The sequence below is a fragment of the Lissotriton helveticus genome, chromosome 6, assembly GCF_964261635.1.
Source record: "Lissotriton helveticus chromosome 6, aLisHel1.1, whole genome shotgun sequence".
Taxonomy (NCBI): Eukaryota; Metazoa; Chordata; class Amphibia; order Caudata; family Salamandridae; genus Lissotriton; species Lissotriton helveticus.
Window position 1 is genome coordinate 1088771287 of NC_136067.1, and position 13216 is coordinate 1088784502.

At 42.1% G+C, this 13216-nt stretch overlaps 1 protein-coding gene across 2 annotated transcripts in view; it reads right to left on the reverse strand.

Annotated features, from left to right (window-relative positions):
* Positions 1 to 13216, reverse strand: part of RGS7 (regulator of G protein signaling 7) — a 1941513-nt gene that overhangs the window by 200718 nt on the left and 1727579 nt on the right. For both annotated transcript variants that reach the window (XM_078646934.1, XM_078646935.1), the window contains exon 14: positions 134 to 259. In XM_078646934.1, the coding sequence (XP_078503060.1) occupies positions 134 to 259 (126 nt within the window). The remainder of the gene's footprint in view (positions 1 to 133; positions 260 to 13216) is intronic.

A 13216-nucleotide genomic window follows, 5' to 3' on the forward strand; every position in this document is an offset into this window, starting at 1 on the left:
AAAAAGAGGTCTGGTCATTCACCATCACAGGGGCAGCTGGAGCTTATGTTTCACCGAAGTAAGGGTATTATGTTTGGACTAGCGAAAATAACTACTGTAAACTGGAAGAGATTCTTTCATCCAGAACCTTTACCTCAGGTTTTCAGAGCTGAACTCTGACTCCAGGAACTTGAGAAACTGTTCTCTCCCCACTGGGTCCATCAACATTTCATCCATCGAAAAGCCCCATCGTTTTACTCTCTGTTGCGATGGCTCTTTGCTGAAATTAAGCATAATAACAGTCATGTTGATACTACTGTAAAGCAGTACATTGTTGGTGCAACTGAAAATGTTCTGCATTTGAGGATGTATAAGTTTAGAAGAACTCAGACATACTAAAAATGGAGTAAAGTGAAAGGTGTACATAAGAAGCTGCACGCACTATCTAAAAATAATATAATGAAACCGAGAAAACTGAAAAATATATAACGAATCTCATGATCTAAAAATGTTTTTTGGTGTTGTTAACAAATTGAAATGTTTTTATTTACTTAATTTATTTTACCCAACTGAGGGGCATATTACCAAGCAATAGCGATAATTATCGCTATTGCTTGGCTAAAGACAAAAATTTACCGCTGAGCTGCGGCGATTTTTATCGCAGATAAACCTTGGTATTACCAAGGTTTATCGCAAATGCGATAAAAAACGGCCGCAATGCATGAATATCGCTGAAAAGTCAGCGATATTCATGCATTACCGAGCTAATGCTCTTAGCCATGTTATCCACCTCCCATTGGATAACATGGCTAAGAACTGCTCAGGGCAGGTGTTAGCTTTTGGAGATATTCGCGCTTAGCGCGAATAACTCCAAAAGTTGGTAATAGGAGATAGCGATGTTAGCGACTGTTTCCAGTCGCTAACATCTTGGCACGCCCACTTTGCATGTAATTAGTGACAAATATCACTGACATGCAAAGTGGGGCCCAAGATGGTCGCTATCTCCTACTAGCTGTCGCTAACTGGTGTTAGCGACAGCTAGGTAATAGGGAGATAATTTTATCTCCGCTTTCTTGGCTTTTAAAGCCAAAAAAGCGGAGATAAACCCCCTTGATAATATGCCCCTAAATCTTCTAGAGGCAGCGGCAAAACGTAATCCGAGCTCATCACAACACTGTTTATCTTCTGGACACTACTTTTACCACCTCTGAGGCAAGGGGTCGCAAAGACATTGTTAGAAGTCCCAAGGGGCAAGTAAGGGGTCGCAATTGCAACCCCTGGCAACCTCTAAATAACACCCATGAGTAACATTATGAGTAACCTGTTTCTTAGCTGCAAGGACACATGCTGTAAAAGATAAATCCTGCTCTGGTAAAACTACCTTACGTGATAATTATCTTTCTTAATCAGACTCTCTGATACTATGTCAGTTTTTCCAAGCTTCTTTCTTTGTCTGGGAATCGAGTAGTACAATGTGGTGTTTGTTATCAGTATGTACTTCTTTTGGTGTTGGATTTCCTGTATAATGAATGGAATGTAGTGATTGTTCAAGTGACAGTTAAACAGTTGTGGCACTGCTCGTCATGGATGAGGTGCTTAATAAACAACTCTCCTGCCAACTTACTGGAAGTGTGTATCTTGGAAGAATACCACATTTTGAAGATGAGCTAAAATACTGAATAAGAAAAAGGAAAAGTATTGATGGATGGCATTGAATACACACGAGAAGAGTAATGAGAAGTGGATTGAAACTGTCTCTGCAGGTGAATTTAAAAGTTCACTTACTGTTGATGCACAGCAAGTGGTGGATGCTGATATGTTTTCACTGTTTCGGCTGGTTAAGGTAGCGATGTTGGAGGCCAACATGTGAGCGACGAAACAGGAGAGTCCAGTGTGAGGCAGTGGAACATATTTGCATTTCAATTAAGTCATGGTGAACAGTGCAAAGTGAATAAGAGCTCAACCAGCCAGAGAAACAAGATGTTGAGCAATGTTTTGGGTTGACATCTTAGTTTGGGAGTGAGTGTCATAAAATGTGCCCAACTGCCAATAGAAAATGGATGCTGTGTTCTTAAATGACTATCTTGATTTGGGCTATTGATCCTGCAATATGTGCCCAACCTACTGTAGAAAAATTAAAATGAGCTACATAATAGGGGCATATTAACTTAGGAGACACTATTGTGTTGATAAGTTAAACAGCCATAAATGTTGGTGATAGGCACACCTTTGGTGCTTGTTCAAGTCATATCATCTGCGGCAACAGACACACCCTCAGTGTTTGTTTCGATTAAGATGGCTACGATGACAGGCACACCTGTAGTGTTGTTTGGAGTAGACTAATCAGTGGCGTGAGCAGCGTGGACAGCGATGACACTCTCAATGCTTTGAACGTTTATTTCATCATCATGGATAAAGTGATGGGGTGACAGGCACATCGAAAAAAAGGAATACAGTGAAAGTGAGTGGAGGGAATTTTGGGGCATATTACCAAGCTATAGCAATAATTATCGCTAAGCTTGGTTAGCGGGCATTTAAATATCGCCGCGCTCCGACGATTTTTATCGCTTAGGAGCCTTGATATTATCAAGGTTTATCTCCTAAGCGATAAAAATCGGCCGAAATGCATGAATATCGCTGAAAAGTCAGCGATAATCATGCATTAGCAAGCAAATGCTCTTAGCCATGTTATCCACCTACCATTGGATAACATGGCTAAGAACTGCTCTGGGCAGGCGTAAGCTTTTGGAGATAATCGCGCTTAGCGCGTTTATTTCCAAAAGTTGGTAATAGGGGATAGCGATGTTAGCGACTGTTTCCAGTCACTAACATCTTGGCACGCCCACTCTGCATGTCATTAGTGATAATCATCGCTGACATGCAGAGTGGGCCCCTAAATGCCCGCTATCGCCTATTAGCTGTCGCTAACTGGTGTTAGCGACAGCTAGGGAATAGGGCGATAAAATTATCGCCGCTTTAGCGGGAATTTTTCTCGCTAAAGCGGCGATATTGCCCTTGGTAATATGCCCCTTTGTTTTTTTGGTAGCGCTATTTTTTAGTACTATATTTAAAAAAAAATAAACAAAACTGAACCGGTGCATCTACCCCATTTTTTCTGCCTTCCGCAGGGAACCAATATTAAGATCGGGTAAATGTAAAAAAGGTTTTTATGAATTATGCAAGAGTTTGTCACACACATTTGCATGTGGAGAGAACATATAATTTACTACTACATTGTTGAGGCACAGAAGGGCAAGACATTCTAGAAAATATAGAAAAACTTTTGCAACTTAGTTGAGACGAGAAAAATGTGAATGATATGAGATATGTATAAGAAAGTTGGATTTACATTATTTGCCTAGTCAGTACGGTTATGGAACACTACCATTTTGCCATTTTGGGCTGAGAGCACAAGGATTAGGGGAATCCGTAGAGTATACAACTAGTTTATGAAAGCTAGCTTCAACATGTAAATTTGGTTATGCTACAGATGCTAGAATTCGGGATCAGTTTTTTTAAGTGTAACAATGAAAATATTAGAGAAGAACTATGGATGAAGGATGAACCACCATTAGATGATAATGGTTATTGCAGTAGCAATAAGGGTGGAGCACATGATGAAATATGTTAGTGGGCTGAGCAAGCAGAAAAATATGACCAACGTGGAAGAAAACACTGTTAATTTGGTGACAGATGAGTCTAAAAAATGAGTTGAAGAAAAAATATGAGTGTAAAGGCTCATGTTACAGGTGTGGAGCCTATGGTCACTGGGCAGATGCAAAAAGTTGTCCTGCATTATAGAGTGTCATGGGTATGAGAAGAAAGGGCATTCTCCGAAAAAAGAAGTGAAAGAGATAGCTTATGAGGCAATACTTCAAATTTCTCAAGATCAACAGTGACATTGTAAAAAAGATGTCAAGGAGAGTGGGCATCCCACAAAAGTGGTAACAATTGAAAGAGAAATTGTATGTATGAAGTTTGATTCCTGCTCACACTTGGCAATCATTTCCAAATTAACATATGCAGAGAAATTCTGAAATAAATTATCTTTATCAAAGAAGAATGTAAAACTCGGTGATTTGGGAGGGACACCAATACAAATGTTAGGCTATTTCACTGCAAGTAAGTGTTGTAAGAATCATGTCTTCCAGTGCAGAGATCTATTTTTCATTTCAGTTTGAAGACATGTTATCAAACATGAATTGATATTTCATCAAATGCAGTTTTCTGACTTGTGTTTTTAATCTGCAAATGTATAATAAATGTGTCTGATAAGCAAGCTCAATCAAAAACACCTTCAGTGACAATTTAGTCACTATATAGATTAGAAATTATTCTAGGAATGTCGTAAACCTTATGACTTGTTCCCTCCAGTATTCTATTATGTTATCGATTTTAAACGCTTACTTTTAGGGTTCTTTCTTTTAGTTGTAGGTTCTTAAACACATACAGAACAGGTTCCATTTTAGCAATATTCTCCATTTTAGTTAGCCTGTCTGTCTTTTTTACCTTTGGCCCGAATCCATCATAGGTAACGAAGATTGCCATCATAGACCATGAAGGCTGCCATCTTTATGGATGCTGGCTGCCATTTTTCCTCAAATTAACATGTCTGCCTTTGATACAGATGTTGCCCGTGTCTATCTTTCCAAGAACTGTGAATATTTCGAGTCATTCAGATCTAGAAATCAATAAAACCCAGAGTGCAACATCAGTCTGGAACAGGTGCCTTTTTTCAGGGTATTATAACAACCATAACCCAAATTATGTAGTCTATATTGGCATATTTTTACCTTATAAGTACATCTGCATATTCCTTCTTAGATAAAATACAATATATAAGGACTATCACTCAACCACTTATTTAGGAGAGAAACTTCACCCAGGTCACAGACTTAGATCCCAGATCCAGATGAAATCGGCACCATAGTACATCTCAACTGAAGAAGCTTCCAGCATGACTCCCCGAGGCTCAGAAAAAGGCCTTCCATTCTGCCTTCACAAGCTGGTGCCGGGATTATGTTCTCTGGTAGACACAATCAGCTAGCTATTATATATGCATATTAGGTCTTTTCATTTTAAAATAACTTTTAAAATAAATATGCTGAAATACATATTCTGTTTTTAGTGATCTTGAGTGCGTAAATCATTAATGAACGATTGTTTGGATTACCACTACTTACTCTTAGTAACTCAAAAGTATTTACACCACCACATTTATGTACTGGGTGGGGTTTTGCAGGGATACAATAACCTGTCTTTCACATTCAGTGCTTGGGCATTTGACTAAGTTCACTTGTGTCACCCGTGCGTGTGAAAATCAAAACTTGCAGAGCTGAGCCAGAGACTCAATTTATGCAACATATGGAATTGCTTGGCAGGTTTGCTGAAGGGAAGGGATTTGTTGCAGTACAAGGAGACGATTTGATAGGGTGGCCTTATCAAAGGACGCTGGGAGTTACATTCATTCCAAATACTACACCACAAGTTTTAGTGAAAGTTGAGAATTCAGAAATAAAATTTGCACATCAATTTCTGAAAGTATCTATGGAAAAGATGGGTTGTCTGAAAGGTTATAAATGTGAGATCAAATTGCGGAAGAATGTCCAGCCAGTGGTAACTAAAATAAGAAGGATACCATTGAGCATGCGAGGGGGTGAGGATTGAATTGGAACGCCTGGTAAATCACGGTATTATTGAACGGATGGAAGGAATAGAATACTTGGCACCTATTTTTATTGCTAAAAAACTGAATAGGTACATATATTTGTGTATGGATTTGAGAAGTTTAAATAAGGAATTAAGGAGATTGTGGTAGATAGGTTTGACGAATTTATCACCACTTTAGCAGAAGCAATTTTTTTTCATGACCCTTTATTCGGTATTAGCTTACCATCAATTTGAATTGAAGGATAACTCACAGGATTTAACTGTCTTTGCAATGCGGTTTGGTACCTACAGGGTCAGAAGGATGCCTTTTGGACTTATATCAGCTGCATCAGTTTAATTCAAAAGTGATGTTGAATTTATTGAAAGGATTTGATTGAGTGAGCAGTTCTGAGGACAATGTGTTGATTTTTGGAAAAAACATACAAAAACATGATGCACGATTGTGTTTGGTATTAAAAAGACTAATGAGTGCTGAGTTATCTTTAAAACTAGAAACATTTAATTTTGAAGTCAAGGATGTGAATTATTTAGGTCGCATGACATCTGATGCTGATATAACTACAAAAAAGAATTGGTGGAGGCTATTTAATATATATATATTTTTTAAGGGTTTAGGTTTAGGGTTAGGTGGGGGGTTTGTTATGGGAGGGGTATAGGGTGGTAAAGGTATTTTAGGGTTTAGGGATGGGTAGGGGTATAGGGTTGTAAGTATTTTTAGGGTTTAGAGGTGTGTAAGGGTATTGGGTGTTAAGGGTGTTTTTAGGGTTTTGTGGTGGCTATGGGTATTGGGTGGTAAGGGTGTTTTTAGAGTTTAGGGGTGGGTAAGGGTATTGGGTGGTAAGGCAGTTCTAGGATTTAGCGTGGGCAAGGGTACTGGATGGCAAGAGTAATTTAAAATGGGGGCTTGGGGGTCTCCCCAAAAAATACAACATATATATATTTATATGTAACACTTATCTTAATTATACTTACCTGCGTGGAAAAGGCATATGTGTGCTAAAAGGCATATGCATGGTAAAGGCATGCATTGTAAAAAAACTGTGTATTAAAGGCATACTTGGTAATTGTCAGTGTTGTAATGTCATACAACCCGGGGAGCATTGGCTAATTTTGGGGGTTTTAAGAAATTTCAAAAACTTAGTGTGGATGTGGTTAGTGCAGATGTTTTCATGACAATTGGGGGGAGGCTGCAATCCCATCCTGAATTCAGAGATAAATTGTGTTTTTCAGGAATATGACTTTGAAAACAAGAATAAATATGGGTGATTGGATGAAAAGTAGCTCACACAATGGATACCAGGAGTAGTCAAAGTTTACCAAGTTGATGAGAGTAAAGACGTTATTTAAAAATGCAATAAAGACATCTGATGGAAGAGTTTGGAACAAAAGAAGGGTGGTGAGACTAGATGTGCCATCAGATAAAATGAAATGGATGAATGAATATTGTATGATGAAATGAAAGAGGCTGTGTTGGTGCCTAATACCAGGGGAGCTGGAATGGATGTAAGGAGAAAAGGGGATAGAGTAAGAAGACATCCAGGTTACGTGAATGAATATGTTGAAAAATAACTTTAGTTTGATTTAATATGTTAAAAAATAATACGAGTCTCCAATATGGGATGTTTCTTCTCTGGGTAGATTTTATCATTTAAAAAAGAGACATTTTGGAATATTCTGAGCTACATTTCTAGACATGTATAGGAGAATTAGTTTGTTGTGGGTTTTAATCATTTTCTATTTACTGAGCTACGCTTATTACTTAAAGGGAGAACTGTGATGTTTCGTATAAGTATGTATTTCCTCAAGTGTAGGATTCCAGGAAGAATGTTCTGTGTAATGGAATGGAATGCGTGTTCAAATGTCAGTTAAACAGTTGTGGACTGCTCTTCATGAAGGAGGCGCTAAATAAACAACTTTTCTACAAACGTACAGGAAGTGTGTTTCTTTGAATACGAACACCACATACAGCTCTTTCTGTGTGGATTGTACATCCTTGGTGGGTTAGAGCTCTTTAGCAACTCAGAAATGACTTAAACACAATAAATAAAATACCTCACTGACTTATCAAACTGTCAAAATATTTGCTCATTACGCTTAAGGTAACAAATCAGTAGTCAATACAAGGGTGCTCTAAATATGTTAATTGCAGACAACATTTGTTAGCAGCAAATAAAAATTTGAACCAGAGCAGTTTTTTTCACTGTTGTATGCTACATGACATAATTAAACTATACAATACAGAAAGCAGGAAATTAAATCAATTAAATCAATTAAATCATTTGAAGGAGCATACATATTAGGGTTTTCAAAATTGAGTTCTGATGAAATATTAATCTGTATGAATGTATGCATGTAGGCATTTATATATGTATGTATGTTTGTAAGCATGTATGTGCAAGGCATTTGTATAGTGCAAAACTATCCAAAAGCTGTGGCGCGCTCTACATATTGAAAGCCAAGCATAAAGTCAACAAGTACTCATGTGGATGCTTAATGTATTGTGATTTAGTGATTTTTAAAGAGGAAAATCTTGAACTCTTTCCTAAATTGGACCAGCTTTGGGGTAACCTTGACAGGTACGAAGATGCTGTTCCAAATCCTAGGTGCATAAAAGGTCAGATGACTTGTTTTTTTTTACACTTTTAGTTTGCAGTCTAATGGTGTCTTGACTGCATTTGTGCCGAGAACCACCATAGATGTTTAGCTTGTCTGCAAGTTAAATGAGGGGGCTGGTTGTGATGACTTTGTAAACAATGCAGCTGGTTTGGGGGTATGGCAACTAGTTAAAGAGAACGATTGCTTGGATAAGGCTTATCTGCATGACGCTACGCTACGCTGAAGCTCTCAGCGCTGCTGCTAGCACTGCTCTGAAGGCGTTCGCGCTTTTTAATTTCATCATCCCCGTTTTGTGTATTTTGTTTTAAACTGCTTTATTTGCCCTTGTTTTTAACCTGTACTACAGCGCTTACCTGCACTGTAATTCAGTCATTACCACCGCTGTTCGGCGGGTCACTAGCTGGTCCTTCGTTCGTCGGCCATTTTGAGGGTAGCTGGGGACGTTTGCGGCCATATGGTTTAGCACTCTAGTGCTCAGCTGGGCACACGAGCTCCCTACTTAAGGCGAGTTACTTGGCAAGGTCGGCCTTGGATAAGGCTTATCTGCATGACGCTACGCTACGCAGAAGCTCTCAGCGCTGCTCCTAGCACTGCTCTGAAGGCGTTCGCGCTTTTTAATTTCATCATCCCCGTTTTGTGTATTTTGTTTTAAACTGCTTTATTTGCCCTTGTTTTTAACCTGTACTATAGCACTTACCTGCACTGTAATTCAGTCATTACCACCGCTGTTCGGTGGGTCACTAGCTGGTCCTTCGTTCGTCTGCCATTTTGGGGGTAGCTGGGGACGTTTGCGGCCATACGGTTTAGCACTCTAGTGCTCAGCTGGGCACACGAGCTCCCTACTTAAGGCGAGTTACTTGGCAAGGTCGGCCTTGGATAAGGCTTATCTGCATGACGCTACGCTACGCTGAAGCTCTCAGCGCTGCTGCTAGCACGGCTCTGAAGGCGTTCGTGCTTTTTAATTTCATCATCCCCGTTTTATGTATCTTGTTATAAACTGCTTTATTTGCCATTGTTTTTAACCTATACTATAGCGCTTACCTGCACTGTAATTCAGTCATTATCACCGCTGTTCGGCGGGTCACTAGCTGGTCCTTCGTTTGTCGGCCATTTTGGGGGTAGCTGGGGACGTTTGCGGCTATATGGTTTAGCACTCTAGTGCTCAGCTGAACACACGAGCTCCCTATTTAATCCTACCATGGAGACGCGCAGCGGTGACGCGCAGCGGACGCGCCGTATTCGTGCCCGAGTCGAGCCAGAGTCCTGCCCGTCTGCGCCCGTCAGCACTAAGGAGGCGCTAGGTGCTAGGGAGGATTCTGTGTTTCCGTCGCTTAGTGGAGGTATGTACTCTAGAAAGGAACTGTTGAACGTCCGGCATACGCTTTCTCGCTGTGATGTCGACTCTTTAGATCCACTTTCCGGCCCTTTCCACTGTGCCTGCCAGAATTTCTCTCTTATTAAGCCGGTCCCCATTTTAGCTTTTACTGATTCCACTGTCGCGCCCCTGACCATAGCTCCTCACACCATCCCTTCTACTTCTAAAGATCTTATCATCTGGAATCTCAATGTTAGGTCTCTGCCAAAGCACCACTCTGAGATCCACGATCTTATTATGGATGAGTCTCCGGACATCTTTTTTATGACGGAAACTTGGTTACAGGATGAGGCTACGGCGATAGTCAATCTTGCTCTGCCTCCAGAATATTCTATCTTTACTCACAATCGTAACTCCAGAGGGGGGGGGATTGCCGCGATTGTGAAGTCTTGTTACCCGTGCACTTGGAAGGTCCAGAATGTGGATGGTTGTGAAAGTGCGTATTTTCGCATAACAATCAGCCACCACTTTACATTGGCCGGCCTGTTGATCTATCGCCCTCCAGGTAACGACACTGCTTTTAGAAGCTCGCTTCCCGAAATAGTCGGTTCGCTCGCACTGGGCTCTGCGAATTTCTGCGTTATTGGGGACCTTAATCTTCATTTTGATCTCTGTCAGAATTCTACCATAAGCAACACTCTTGCAGATCTGGAGGCACTTCAGCTTCATCAGCTGGTTTCCCATCCCACGCATGTCGGCGGACACATATTAGATCCAATCTTTACGAATCTGACTACGGTAAAGGTGCTGCAGCCTAGCCCAGTGGCATGGTCCGACCACTTCCTTGTAAAGTTATACATTACGATCAAGGACTCGCCTTTTAAACCTTTAGATAGAGTTGTCCTAAAGCGCCCCTGGAAAAAACTTAAGTTAGAGGACTTTCACCGCCTGCTTGAGGATAATCCTCCGGGTCAGTTCACTGATGCCGAAGCTGGCTATGATCTCTTCTGTGATTGGATCACTGGGGCCCTTGACTCTCTGATTCCTGCCACCTGGAGCAGAGTTCGTTCTTTGGAACCTAGTCCATGGTACGATGATTCTCTTCTGCTTTTAAAGAAAGCCTGCAAACAAGCTGAAAGGAACTGGCGTAAGTCGTACGAGGCAGGGAAAAAATACTGTATCTCTCCAGGGTTAAAAGTTACCATAGAGCTGTATGCAGGGCCCGTGCAGCTTATTACGCTCAAGAGTTAAGAGCAGCCCTAAACCCGCTAAGCTGATCTTTAAGGTTCTTAGATCTGACTGCCAAACGAGCTCCCGCAGCGGAAATCTGCTCGCTGTCTCACTGCGAAGACCTTGCGGCTTTTTTCGTAGAGAAGGTTTAGGCGATTTATCGCTCTTTTCCCAATATTCCGTCTCTCCGTGAGTCCCCCAGGCTCAGTGTTAACACTTCTGGGCCATTTGCCTCCCTCCCTGTCATGTCAGTGGAGGTGTTTGACAGGCTAGTCTCCATGGTGAAATCGGGATCTCCGGCTGATCTCCTCAGACCGGCGCAATTCAGAGAACTATCTACCCTCTGTCTTCCTTCTGTGCGCCATTTAATCAATCTGTCTTTGTCCTCAGGCTCAGTTCCGACTAAATGGAAGCAGGCGGTGGTCACCCCTATTCTTAAGAAGCCTATGCTAGATCCTCTTAAGTTGGAAAACTATCGCCCGATCTCACTCCTTCCTTGGGCTGCGAAAGTAGCCGAGGCCCATGTCAATGCTCTCCTCTCTGAGCATCTCCAAAAGGCCAATATTCTAGACCCTTCACAGAACGGTTTTCGTGCCGGCCATAGCACTGAGACTGCCCTTTTCGCAATGACGGAACGCCTGCGGGCCGTGCTCGACTCTGGTCACACTGCGGCACTGGTATTACTTGACCTCAGTGCCGCGTTCGACACGGTCTCGCATTCGATACTGCTGCAACGTCTTAGAGAAGCTGGTGTCTGTGGCCTGGCACTAAAATGGTTCCAATATTTCTTGTCTGATCGCTCATTCCGGGTCGCCACTCCTCCTTTTGAGTCTAAATTCCATCCGTTAGACCTGGGTGTGCCGCAGGGATCGGCCTTAAGTCCCACTCTTTTCAACCTTTATGTTCACCCGTTGGCTGCGGTCGCCAAACAGTGGGATATGACCATTGTTTCCCACGTTGACGATACGCAGCTGGCGGTTGTGCTGAGCGGGAAGTCTGACCTTGATGCCCCCAGGTTTAGAGCTGGGCTCTTGGCGGTGTCTGGCTGGATGACAGCCAACTGTCTTCAGCTGAACGCTAAGAAGACTGAGATATTGGTTGTTGGCAAACACTGTGACATGTGGAGTGATGAGTGGTGGCCTCCTGAGTTAGGTGTTACCCCTACTCCGGTATCGGAGGTAAAAAACGTAGGGTTCTGGCTGGACTCTGCCCTTAGTTTCTGCGCTGATACTAAAAAAGTCGCAGCTACTTGTTTCGGTATACTTTGAGGACTGAGACCCACTTTGAAGTTCTTTGATGCCCCTACCAGGCAGTTGGTCATCCAGGCCACTATTTTGTCTCGGCTCGATTACGCCAGTTCGCTCCTGTTAGGGGCGAACCAGGCGGAAATCGCCCGGATGCAGCGCATTCAAAATGCTGCGGCCAGAGCACTGGTGGGGCTTCCGAGGTTCTGCTCGGTGAGTGCAACCATTCGGTCTCTTCATTGGCTGCCTATGGCGCAGAGGATTCATTTGAAAACTCTGTGTCTCTCTTTTAAGATTCTCAAGCTGACTTCCCCTCAGATTCTTGAGAATCTTCTCATTCCTTATGCCCCTTCGCGCATCTTGAGATCTGCTGGTCAAAATCTGGTGCTAGTGCCTCGGTTCAAGTTGTGTAGAGCCGGAGGCCGGTCCTTCCGGGTTATGGCTGCTAAACTTTGGAACTCACTTCCGCCTCATATCCGTGCATTGGATGATTTGCTTGCATTCAGGAGGGCCATAAAAATTCACTTGTTCCCTAAGGTCCTCTAAATTCTGACTCTGGCCTGTAGTTTGTGTGATGTTATGCGTGTTTATCTGCCTGTCCAAAAGCGCCGGGACGCCCCTTTGCTGTGGCAGCTGCGCGCTATAAAAATCCGTATAACATAACATAACATAACATTGTAGTTCCATCAAAATGGGGGTGATGTGATCATATTTTTTAATCCAAGATTAGATGAGCTGCAGCTTGTAGAATGCCTCCAAACGGTAACAGTATGGTGGTTAAGAGGCTATAGAGTGGGGTATTACCACTTTCCAGATGTGTGAGTATGCAGGCTGAACAGCAGTTCTAAAGTCACTTTCTGTAAACAAATGGTGTTGCTTTCTTCACAAGAGAAAGCTGGTACCAGGCATTTTTTTTTTTCCGCAGTGTGTTCCTTGAGGGTGAGGTTGGTGTGTAAGATGAATCCAAGCGATTCGCCATTCAGTAAAACCTGGGGTTTGAACCCTTCAACATCCATGCCATTGAGTCAGGTTTGTACTGTATCTTGTTTGTTGATCTTGACAAATAACAGGAATTCTGTGTTGGTTGGGTTGAGCTTCAAGAAAGCAGTCTAGATTATGTGCAAGCAGAGCTTTAGGTGTTGTATGTCTGAAGCAGAAGAGA